At 52.4% G+C, this 12369-nt stretch overlaps 1 protein-coding gene across 3 annotated transcripts in view; it reads left to right on the top strand.

The window, feature by feature from the left end:
• The first annotated feature begins 4553 nt into the window (after positions 1 to 4553).
• The window catches only part of RFX4 (regulatory factor X4), a 93177-nt gene continuing 85361 nt past the window's right edge, over positions 4554 to 12369 (top strand). Inside the window, exon 1 of one of the 3 annotated variants that reach the window (XM_061371831.1) lies at positions 4554 to 5097. In XM_061371831.1, coding sequence (XP_061227815.1) covers positions 5055 to 5097 — 43 coding nt within the window. In that variant the 5' untranslated portion in view covers positions 4554 to 5054. Of the gene's footprint in view, positions 5098 to 11019; positions 11395 to 12369 lie in introns of those variants that run through there. The other 2 variants (XM_061371830.1, XM_061371832.1) reach the window with 2 other exon arrangements.

Raw genomic sequence — 12369 nt, 5'->3', positions numbered from 1 at the left:
TTGCTGGTAACTGCAGCAGAGCCTTTTGTCTTTCATTAGCATGAGTTTTGGGGAGCTACCTGACCTATGCCTATGCTTTACCATTGCAGACGGTGCACAGTAGTTATTGTCCATTCAGACTTAGCAGAAAAATATTATCAACAGAAAAAATAACTCAAAAACTAAGAAAAGTGTGATGAACAGTGAAGTTCTAATTTCTTGCTAAAATTACGTTCTAATAATGGAAATGGTTTTCCCTTGAACTCCTAGTGAATTGAAAACGTAAACTCTTCATTCAGGTCTCACCCTGTGAGTCAAATGCAGGTACTGAAGGTAATTCTCTGTGCTGCAGGCAGATCAAAAGAAACTCATAATCAGTCGGTCATCTAAAAGGATATGACAGCCTCACATCCAGTTGTTCAGCAGCTTAGACGCAGTCTGGAACGGATCTTTTCTGTGTCTGTTGTCTATAATAGCTTTTAAGGCTGGCTCTTCTTCCAACACAGAGTACAAATCCTCTAGTAACTAGTACCAGCCACACACAACAAAAGCCAGCTAAATCTGGTGTGAGCTCAGAAATCAGTGACTGCCTGCCCTTTTCTCTTACTCAAGTCAGCAAGGGTCTCCCAAGCCAAGCTTGGGCAGCAGAGGTTCTTCTAGTCTCCTGTGGACACTGATACCACCCAGAAGAGTCAGTTCCCTTCCTCCCTGCAGACTGAAGCTGACCATTGTGAACAGGATGCTTTCACTGATCCCCTTGGGCAGCGCTGACACTGCACTTCTCCATGAACCTGAGAACTGGAGCTGAGCAGAATTCCTTTCACAAGCACTAATAAGAGAAGATCATTCAAGGCTGACCCATGCTCATCTTCCACAGAACGGCTTCAGACGCGTCTACAGTCACAGCAAGCCAGCTACAATTTGTGTTGCTTCTCTTTCAAACTAAAAAGTTCCCCCCTGCCCGGTGCATGTGCAATCCATCATTTGCATGCCTCAGTTCCAGTGCTCCTTTTTCTCCCAGATACCTGCATATGTGCCTGCCCGAGCCACTTTCTCTCAGTGCTTGTGTCAATTAAAGCCTTTTGAAGGAACCGTGCACATGTTTACCTAAGCAGCCTTTTGATGTTCCTCTTCCAGTTCCTGCATCTGTCAGCATCATGTTCCTCAAGCACATACACAGACTTGATGCCAGAAGTTATCTGTCAGCTTGCTCCATATCCTGTCCTCCACCTATAGCTTCCTCAGGGGTGCTAATAAATGTAAGAGAAAGTTAACATTTCCTGTTCTGATAATAAAGATGAGTAAGCAGAAAGGGAAGCCAATGCAGACACAAGAGCCTTCTCTTTCTCTTCCATGGGATCTGCCCAGTAGACAGCAGAGGCAGCGGAATGGACCTGGGAAGGAGGGTAAAGAGAAGCATGGGCTCGTTCTGAGAGGAGGAGGCTGGTGGCTCAGCCAAGCGCAGAAGTATGGAACTGCTCACAGGCTGCAGCCACTGCTAAAATGATGAAGTGTCACTGTGTGTCTGGCTGCTGCCAGCAATCCTGCAGTCTGCACAGGGACGCATCGGGTCCGAAAGCATCCCCTGAGTCACTGAACTCAGATCCTTGGTATTGCGGACAAGTTTTACACAGCCCCTTCCACACACCATTCACACTCATTCCTAAAACTCGTGCAGGTTCTTGTCTCTGATAGTCTATGGGAAACTTCTCTAGAGAGCTTCAGCCTGAGGTTCTAAATTAATAGAGAACAGTTTGTGCTTTTTTGTTCTTGTGCCAACAGTTTTCAGTTGTTGGAAAAGCTCTTCTTGGTGTTTACCCCTGAAATAGTTATGTTAAGAGTCTAGCACTGAGGTTTAGAGTCTAGTACCAGCATAAGGAGCTTTTTATGGCAAGAAGAGTTTGTGTGGTCGCAGCCTGTTGGCACAATCTACTGTGGAGTGGAAGCCAGTCATTGAAATGTGGTTTTGGAAGAGCTCAAATTATCTGGGGGATAAGTTGATAGGAGCTGTCATACTTGCACTCTGCCTCCGCTTTGCTGAACCATCAAAAACTCAGTCACCTAAAGGCAGCTTTGCATCCTTTGCAACCTGTTCAGCAGGTTAGATGCCTGGTGTCTTCTGTTGCCTTGATGACTCTGCTCTTCTTTACACACAAGTTTGTATTCTTTCCTGAATAAAGGTGCTGGTCCTTTCACAATGACAACAGACTCCCTCTCCACTGAAAAGATACCATCTGATTCAGTGTAGGGTTATACTGATTATTTTATGGCTTGTAGATTTTCTGTGTAAGCAAGAACTTGGAGTGGAAGTTCCCAGTTGTACACTTTTTGCATCCTTGCAGAGACCTACCCTTTACTCCGTATCAAATCAAATCCTGCAGTCTGAGTGTAGAAAAAGGCTTGTGACTTGCAGTGCTTCCATCTGTCCACTGCTGCCCACCTATAGCACAGGAGGAGATGTTCCATAGTGCAGCACAGGAGGAAATGCCCCGCTAAAGAATCAAGTACTTTATTAAGTGTCATGTGGGATGTCCAGGAGCAGGGAATGCTTTTAAAAAAGCTATACAAACCCCAAAGAAGTAATAATGACCGAGCTATGGTAGTGTACCAGGGCGATCTGACACCCCACGGGGCAATTAGGTGAACAGGAAGACAACAGCACTGACATATTCCACAAGGATGTGGGGACAGGAACTCACCTGGGAAGGCAGGGAGCAAACAGATTGCAGCAGTTACCTGTGGTCCAAGAGAAGTGCTGATGATGGTCCATGCACCACCATCCTTGGAGAACATACATCCTCGCTTCATGTCAAAGAAAAGCCCAGCCTCTAGACACCCCCGGCTGTGCTAATCCCCATCTTTGTCACCCCCTGGAAAGAAAGTATCCATACGTTCACCTATACTGTATTTTCGTTTTGTTTATCCCCGGGCATCGCCCACACGGAAGCAGCTCCCCGAAGCTTCAGGCTGGTGAAGACCCAATTCCCACGGAGTGCCTGTGATGGAGAGCCGGTGGCTGCCGCTGCAGGTACTCAGCGCTCCGAACAGCCGGGCCCGACCTGCCACTGCTCTCCGCTGTGCACGTCCCGTCGCCAGGGATCCTTGGCGAGTGCCCGCCCGCTGGGCTGGGCCTCCCCGCGGAAGCTGCGGGCCCCGCCGTCGAGGGGATGCGCGGCGGTAGCCGCCCGCTCTGTCGGGCCCCCGGTGTGGAGCAGGGTCCGCCCGGCGGCACACGGGTGGTGAGGGGATGGGAGAGCTGGGGCTTCACCCCTGGGGAAAGCCGCGGCGGTGGGGAACAGCACCGGCCTTGCTTTGGCCTGGAGCTGGGTTTTGGTGGGGTGAGGGTAAGGGAAGGGTAGGGCTCCCTGGGCCTTGCTCCTCCGGCAGAGCGGGCACCTCAAGTGCTTTTCCTCCGCGGACTCGGTTTTACACCGTCTCCCCCAGCTCCTCTCCAGGCACCCTGGGCTCCCCACTCCGGACCTCGGCCAGAGGGGGGGGGTTGAGGGCAGCGGGGTGGGTGTTTCACCGTCCCACAGGGCCGCGGTGCGAGGTGAGCGCCGCCGGGTCAGCCGCTGCCGGCCCGTACGGGGTGCGGGGCGGTGGACGTCCTCTTTAGCAAGCTCTCCGCTTGTTGAACTGTGTGGGGCTGGCGGTTGGGGTTGGGGTTTTCTGCTTTTTTTTTGCCTTTTATTTTTTTCTCCCGAAGGGGAAAGGGAAGGGGGGGTTGTCTGGGTGTAGGGAGGCGAGAGGGGGAGAAGAGTGGAAAACGTTGGCTCTGTCCATGGTCAAAGTAATTCAGCTATAATCCCCCTTTCTCTTCCTCTCCTGGAGCTCTATTCATATTCTAATCACAGCTTTTCCTTCCCTAAACCAGCCACTTTTATCAGAGCCCTAGCTTTGCACTTTTACTTCCACTTCCAGCACATACAACCGCATGCAGAATAAGCAACTTTTTTTGCAGCCCCCCGTCCTTCTCCCCCCTCAACGTGCTAACCCGAAAGGGGATCTTCGCATCCTCGGGCTCAAGCTGCACGGGAACGCGAGTTTGAAAACGCGCCCGTTTGGTTCTTCGTTTCTCCTGGCCCCCACCCGCCTGCTCTCCCCCAGCCCCACCGCCAGCTCCCCTGGGGCAGCCGCTCTCCGCCGGCTCTCAGGCCGTGCCCTGGCTCCCCGGGGCCGCGAAGAGAAGCACCGGAGCCCCTGCTGCTGGTCTGCGGTGCCAGCACCGCTCGCCGAGGCACTGGGAGCTTCTCCTTGCCCTCACACACACACACACACACACACACGCACCCCTTTCCCTACCCACACACATCGCCCTTTTCCTTCTTTTTTCTCCCCAGTAAACTCAGATGATTTGGGAAGCTGTGCAGCTTCCAACGCCATGTGCCCGCGAAGGATCCCAACCCAGAGCCCACCGGGAGGAGATGGAAGGAGGAGGAGGGGAGCTCGGCCGCGATGCACGCAGACCCGGCAGCCCCAAAGAGCACAACCCCAAACCTCCTCCTGCCCGTTTGAAGATCTAAGCCAATTTTGATGTGGGGCTGTAATGAGGCGAGGACCTTGGTGGGGGCTGGGGGAGGGAAGGGAGGAGTGGAAAGGCCGCTGGAACTTTAAATAAGAAAAACGTTTCTAATGCTCTAATAGAAGAGGGAAGTCGAAGTGTTGGGATTGCGTAGATCTAAGGCCCCCCTTTTTGGAGGAAAGCTTTTCTTATTCAAAACAGCATCACAATGGGCTTCACATTGAGCCTTGCCACATCCCCATCTGAGTAGCAGCCATTCATCAGGCTGGCTGGCCTATCAATGACATTTCTCCCATCAGGGCTTCTATAAAATGATGCTTTTTCCCATGAAACATCCGCAAACATTTTGACGGGTCTGGCTTTGCCCTGCTGGATTACGGAGTGTCCTCTCTCCCGCGCTACACCCCCCAACCCCCCCCAAACTATCTGCCTCTACCCTTCCCCCCCCCCCCCCTCCTCCCCGCCACCCTGCTCCCTCTCCCCGCACAGCTCGGAGACAGGGGCTCTCCACACCCCGGGACCTTGGGGCTCCCGTCCCGTCCATGGGAAGAGCATGCATTGCGGGTTGCTGGAGGAACCCGATATGGACTCCACAGGTAAGTCCTGCCCGTCCCCTCGCCCTGTGTGTGACACCCCTCCGCGCCCCCCCCCCCCCCCCCCCGAGGCAGCGGGCTCCTCTCCCTCCTTAGGGAGGACTTTTCAACTTGACCGTGGCGGGGGGGCCGCCGGCCTCACCAGCCCCGCAGGGGAACGAGCCCGGGCGGTGCGGGGCAGCGGGGCCGCCGAGGGGGAGCTCCCCCCGTCCCGGGCCGGAGCCCTGCGGCTGCACTTGCAGATGCGATGGAGCCAAGGGTGGTTTTCCCCCTTTCTTGTATTTTTCGTTTTCTCCTCCACAGGCTGCCGGCCCGCGAACTCATTTCCTCGCCGCTTCTAGTTCTAGGCGCTCGCTTAGGTTTGAGCGCAGCCTTTCAGAGGCGCGAGGAAACCAGGTTCCTTAGGGACGATTGTCCGTGGGTTGGGGCTAGCCCAGCACCCGAGGCCGCCTTGTTCCACTGGCAGCACCGGGGCCGGGCTGCTTTGGAGGGGAGGGAGTTTGGGGAAGGGCAGGGAGGGTTTCTTCACCCGCACCCCAAAAAGAGCACTTGGCCGGTCCGATAACCGGACGGGAGAAAGGCTGCTGCAGTCCCACCAGCGAGAAGCCCCGGCTGGAGGCGACAGGGACGGGCGCAGCGGCGGGGCCACTGGCCCCGAGGGCCGCAACCACCCGACGGCCGCCTGGCACGGCCCGGCCCGGCCCTGCCCGGGGCACTCGGCACGGGAGGGCACCGGCTCTCCCGGGGCAGGGCCCAGGCCTAGGTCTGCCCAGCTCGCTGTCAGCCGGCGGCCTCCCCAGAGCACGGCCCCTTCTCTCCGGTTCCCTGCCGCTGGCTGTGCCCGGGTTGCCCTCAGGCTGCGGAGCTCCGTTTGCGCCGCGCTCTGTCCCGCACGCAGCGGAGGGCAGGCGGCAGCCGAAACAACTTTCGCGGGTTTCATTTATTTTATTAGCACCAGAAAACACCCCCTCCTCCTGCCCTGCCTCCCTGCTTCCCTCCCTGCTTCCCTCCTTGCCCGCCGGTCTCGTAGGGCAGAGTCTGGAGACGGTTCCCAGCCTGCCCCGTCTCCTCCATCCCCGTGCCCGGCTCCGGTGCCCTGGGAGAGGAGATCAGGCTCCTCCCGCTCCTCCCCAGTGGCCGCGACGGGCCGCGTCCCGGCGCTCCCCCGGGGTCCCGCAGCTCCATCCCGGCTCCTATAGTGTAGCTGGAGCGGGTGGGGACGGGAAGGCCCCGGCGTTGGACCCGCTTCGCTCCCCTCCGCCCCGAACCCACCGAGGGCTTTCCCACCCCTCGGCCCCAGCGCGGCCACAAGGGCTCTTTGTAAAATTCAAATATCGATTAAAAACACTATAGGAGCCGGGATGGAGCTGCGGGACCAAAGCACAAAAAGAGATAGAAGGGGAGGGGAGCGGAGGGGAAGGGGAAGGGAGGCTGCCCGGCCCTGCTCGGCGGGCTTAGCCCTTCGCCCTCCACCAGCGACACCAGCCGGGTTTGGGCCACTTTTACTGCCGGGACAACCCCAGGGGGGGCTGTTCTGGGGAGAAAGCGCTCGGCGGGGAAGGAATCGTTGTGTTCAAGTCCGGGCGTGTGCGGGTGTCACCGGGGTGTTAAAGCAAGTTATCTTTCTGCCTAGCGGCACCGCCGGCACACGGTTAGGGGCACTGCTGGCAACTTCTCGTTGTCGAGAGTAACGGGTCTTCGGGGAAAGAAGAAAATCAAACCCAACCAAACCAAACTATCACAGCGTTTTGTGTTCCTGCCTTCACAATTGCTCATCCTCGGGCTGAGCCTCCGTACTATTCGTTCCTTAAATTCATTGTGGTTATAAGAAATGGCAGCGTGATTGATTAAGTTAATATTAATCAGAAAACACTTCAGTCTTGCTAAACAGATGGCAAGAAAAGTGGAGCTTTGCAGTTGTCTCATTCAGACACCTTAACCTCCCTTTCAGAGGACTTAATCCAATTAGCTTTTCTCCTGAGTTTCAGTTGTTATGTAAAGATCCGTTTGCATTATGAAGAAATGTGGCTTCGTTGAAAAAATTCAGTCATGTTTTAATTTATCCTTAACAGGGTTGGGTTGTTTTTTTCCCCTAAAACAACGGGGTAAATAAAAACAAACCGTCCGCGGCTCTAACTTTAGGGCAGGGGGACGCTTTGGTTCTCTCACCTTCCCCACACCGCTGTGCGCTTCCGTCTGGTCCATCTCACGTCCCCTCACCCCGGGCAGGGACCCTCGGGAGCTGTCATCAGCCTAAACCCGTTTTTGCCGTCTGAGGGCCCGAGGAGCCCCCATTCCTGTCCAGCGGGGTGGAAGGGCTGGCAGGCGGCCGGCGGGGAACCGGCAGCGGCAGCGCCCGGCCCCGACGGCCGGTCCCGGTCCCGACGCGGCAGCCCCCGGCGACCTTCTGGGCTCTTTCCCTGCCCGGCAGGGTCCGGGGAGCGGAGCACCCGCGCGGGGAGAGGCACCCACCCTTCTCGGGCGGTTTGCGGCATCTCTTGTCTCGTCGTTTTGATGCCGAGGTTAGCTCGGTAAGGCGCCCGCCCGACCCCAGGGCGTAGTTTGCAAAGCCCGTAACCCGCTCACCCCAAACCGGGCCGGGGCCGAGAGCCGCCGGGAGAAGCTCGCAGTCCCCGCCCGGGCTCTCCCGCCCGCCCCTTCGCTGTGGGGCACAAAGGGGTCTCTCCGGGGGACCGTGTATGCCTTCAGGGTTTGCAGGAGCTCGTCCGCCGCCTCCTGCCCCGACATCTCCGTGCCCGCTGCCTGCCGGGTGCTGGGCACCGCTGCCCCAGGGCCACCCCCCCACACACACACCTTTCCCTGTAGAAACCCACCGGGGCCCCAGAAAGGGAGGACAGCGGCGGAGCGGGAGCTCGGAACCGGCACCCGGGGACTCCCGCAGGGCGGCTGGCCCCGGGGAGGGAGGCTTGGCGGGAGATGGAGAGTATTAATTAATAACGGGTTTCCACAGCCGCAGCCCCCCCTAGTGACACTGGCATTGCGGGTGCGAGGCGCTGCCGGCGGGGGGGGGGGCAGGACCGGGGCTGCGATGGGGCGTCCTGCACCGGGTGCACCCCCCGCAGCCCCGCCGGAGTCTCCCCACGCAGGACTCCTCCACGGGGCTCTCGGGTGCAGACAGACAGGGAGCTGCCTGCGGGACGGATACCGGCGGGGCTGCTTCACTGCCTTTCCCTGCCTCAGCACTCCGGGAAGCAGAAGCCGAAGGGAACGGAGATGCTTTCTTGGAGCGCAACTTTTCTGCGTGACTCCATAAGCATCCCTGTCCGTTTCACTGTCGGAGCCAGGACAAAACTCCGCTGGTTTCAAAGCGCTAGATGGATGAGATCCTTGGGATGTGGAGCTGAGGTTTAGGAGCTGATCCAAACCCCATTAAAAATCAGCAGAGAGCCTTTCAGTACTGTCAAGGACGTTGGGATTAGGCCCTTAAAGCATTTGGTGTGAATCATGAAAAACGGGTTCCAGTGCCCAAGCTGGACACTTCGAGGCAATGGACAGATTTCAGTCTTATGTTTTTACCAATACACAAGCATTAGGGCAGTGGTGGGTGATCTTTTCTATGAGCTTGCCATTTAAAAAGGATCTAGCATATAAGCACTAGTTGAAGACAATTAATGGCTTTCATATCCTGGTTCAGTTCATGAAATTGCCAATATTGAGAACAAATACTTGAATGCTAGTTAGGAAAGCTGTTGTGACATTACAGAACATAAGTAGAATGCTGAAGCCTGTGATCCTAGAGATCATTTTTTTCAGTCCAAATGAGTGGCTGATTCCGCGGCTGGAAACTCTTCGCTTTGCTTATTGCAACACAGTTCGCTAATAGATAAAAATGAACTTGCCATTGGCTTTTTGTCCTTGCTTTCCTGGAATGCTTTTCGTAGTCCAGCAAAAATGTGATTTGTTTCTGTTCCAGCAAATCAAAAAATCTTTACTGTTCCAGGATTTGTGCTTATAAAGGATTCGTGTTTATAAAGGCTCTTACTTGCTGAGCAGCTTAGATGATCCAACAATCCTTCACATCCTGAATTCAGTGTGATATGGACATGCAAAAGAAACGCCACTGGTCCTTCATATAACTCTGTCGGACTGCTTGTCTTATGTTATTTCATATCTTATGAGATTTCACACATGAAAGAAATGGAACAAAAAATCCCAAACCAAAACCCCCAACAAGATATTCTCTTTCCTGCTGGACAGTATTTGCGCAGGAGGGTCCGATCCTTGGCAGCTCCCTCTGCCACTAGCAGCAGCAGAACTGGGAGCTAAATGCCAGCCCCAGCACTGGATCAGCTCTTCGTTCCTGATGGGAATTTAATAATCTTGTAAAGCCGACAGGGATTTTCAGAGGTTTGTAAGTTGCTCAGAATTACCCTGAACTCCGAAGTTTATCTTCTAGGTTTGACCCAGGGGAAAGAATGATTTTATGATTTATTTGCCTGCTAATCAATTAATTCTAAAGTACTTAGGGAGAGGGAATTGCGGTACTTTTCATTGCTCTGCAATCTGTTATTTACTTGCAGTAAAGGTCTTTGAAAGGATGGAAATAAAAACTTAAAACAAGCTTTGGCAGAAGAATAGCCAAAAGTAGGAATTTGTTTCATTTGTTTAAGTGACTGTTTAGGGTTTACACTCCCCAAGATTTTATTTGGGTAAAGCCCTCATTAAAGAAGGGACTCTGGATTCAGAGGAAACTTTTGCTGGTGACGCTGTAAAGCAACCTGTCTCTTCAGCTGATCTATCGGCTGCAGCTGCACCTTTACTGCAGTTCAGTTCTAGTGACAAAAAGATCTCGAAGTTCCAAAACCACTTAGTGTTAAGATACTTGCAATGCTCTTGGAGCTGTCCCACACAGAGTCACCGGTACAGTATCCTGCTTCCATCGGGGTTGCTGGCTTGCTTGCTGATGGAAAACAAGGCTGGTTTTCAGCCCCTGGTGCAGTGAGTGTGCAGGCAAGGAACAGGAGTAGCACAGCTGAAAAATCTGCAGCATCTCCAAATGTAAACACCTTTACATTTCTCTAGCTTAGTTTGCAAGTGGTTTGCAAGTTAGGACAGCCTAAGGAGGTGCATCCCTTGTGATACTATTTCTCTATGTAGGATTTCACCACGACAACATGATGAAATTGTATGATCACAGAAATCTGTATGGTGAAGAAACACCAGTACCTCTTCAGATGAAGACGTTTGAAGAGGTGGCCTTAAATACAGCTGGGGTTTGGTGGTTCATAACAATGCCTTTAGAGCAGCAGCAGGCTGTCATGTAACTAATACAAATATAGGGTCAGTCCTTTGGGAATACTTGATGTGACATCCAAGTCCAAATAATTAGCTCACAATTCCGGCAGCACTGAGGTTTGTGAATTTTCTGAGTTCACTCACTCGTCTGTTTCCCCACATCTGGGCTGGGTTTTCTATTTGTCTCATTGTGTCTGAAAATGAATACCCCGTGTCATCCATCCCTGCTGGAGCTCAGTGCCCCAGCGGCCAAGGGGATTTGATTGCTAACATTCTAGTTAGGAAGATGGATAGCATAAAGGATATTTGATGGCTGAGCGATCCTATAGATAACGAGTGTAGGAAAGAAGAGTATGTGACGATGATTAAGCTAGCATAGGCCTCTGTATGTTTGCTTAATATGTCTGTACTAAAAACATGCTTACCCATCCTTGGAATTGTTTATATATGTTGTAGAGTTTCTGTGTTTAATACTGTGACACCATTTGCTGTCAGAGATGGATCCTGATCCTGCGATGGCTCCACAAGGGAAACACCTGTTGAATTCCATGTGTGTTCCTTGGAGAAGGCAGGTGCCCAGGGTTAACTCATAATGATCCCTCCCAACGGCTGGGGATGTGTAATAACTTAATTGCAGCTATTTTACATGCAGAACTAGCAGTCATGGCCTCTCTTCATTTACATTTATCTTCTCCCAGGAGGTTTGCAGCAAGAGCAGTTTATTAGATATGAAACACTAGCCAGGGTTAGGAACAGTATCAGAGTCAGTGGTGGAGCCCTTCAGGCTTGCTGCAAGAGCTGTGGTTTTGTTCTCTGTACATAAAGAAGAGTTGGGTTAAATACTTCTGGCTATTCTTCCCTTCCTGATAACTTTGAAGTCAGGAGAACTGGAGAGGGTTAAATAGAGCCTTGGCTCTCGCTGCACCCAATAAGAAGAAAAAGCTCATTTGCAGCCTAAATTACCTCAAGACTGAAACACGGGGCTCAGCACTGTCTCATTTCCTTCACTTCAGCTACAGTTAAGCACTTTGTTTTCTTTTATTGGTAAGTGAACTTAATTTCTCTGAGATGGAATTTGTTACATGAACCAAGGGGCTGGTTCACAGCTATGAATAATGGCTTCACAATTAATTAGCAGCTTATCCTGAGCATTTTTGCATGGGATCCAAATATTATAGTAATGGGAAGCAATACATTTTAGATAGATGGAGCATTCTCTGAATGAGTGATTCCCTGAAACTTACAGCCATGGGAACCAGAGGCATTAATGGCAGAGCAGCAGGCTGGGGATGCATGTTGGGATTTCACTGGATTTTTAAGCTTGCTGTAGTCTGATGCTACCGTCACCGCTCTGACAAACTTTCTTCTGGAGTTGTGGATGAATCCCATGGCATAGACTCAAGCTCTTAGAAACACAAACCCCTCTTCTCTAGGGGTTTTAATGTGCTTGCTGAGATTGTAGTTAGAAGAAAGGAGATTTGCCTGGAAGTAAGGACTGCAGGTTCTGAGGGTTGGAAAACTGTTGCCTTTCACTGGAACTACTTATGGTTGCTCACCTTTCCTTTTTTATAACCTTTCCCTCCTGCAAATAACAGACTCTCCTGATTTCTTCAGTGCAGCCATTTCTCCTGTTTTTGCTGCTCGGGGCAAGAATTACAGACCCATTAAGTTGGGGAGAACCCATTATGTGAAAAGATTTCTGGCATGCAAATGCAAATTTTCAGACAAGACCCCTAAGTCAAGACACAGGCATGAGTTTCTGGTCTTGTACAGATCTGTAAATTCAGAACTAGTTTGTGTTAAGCTTGTAAGGCAATAATATATCAAAAATGCAGTTGCAAGGGGAATTTAGAAGTAATGAAAAAAAACAAAAGTAAGGATAAATACAGGTGCCACTAAGTGCAATAATAGAAGGGTTTACATACTTTCTCCCCCTCCCCCGAATCCTATTGACTACTCAACTATTTCTGAAGTGCTAAAACCACCTCAGCTGTATCTGACGGAGGGCAGTATGGGTGG

This window comes from Neopsephotus bourkii, unplaced genomic scaffold (assembly GCF_033783945.1).
Source record: "Neopsephotus bourkii isolate Nb327-2 ecotype Australia unplaced genomic scaffold, CSIRO-AGI_Nbou_v1 NB_1589, whole genome shotgun sequence".
Classification (NCBI taxonomy): Eukaryota; Metazoa; Chordata; class Aves; order Psittaciformes; family Psittacidae; genus Neopsephotus; species Neopsephotus bourkii.
This window is presented reverse-complemented; position numbering and strand designations above follow the sequence as displayed.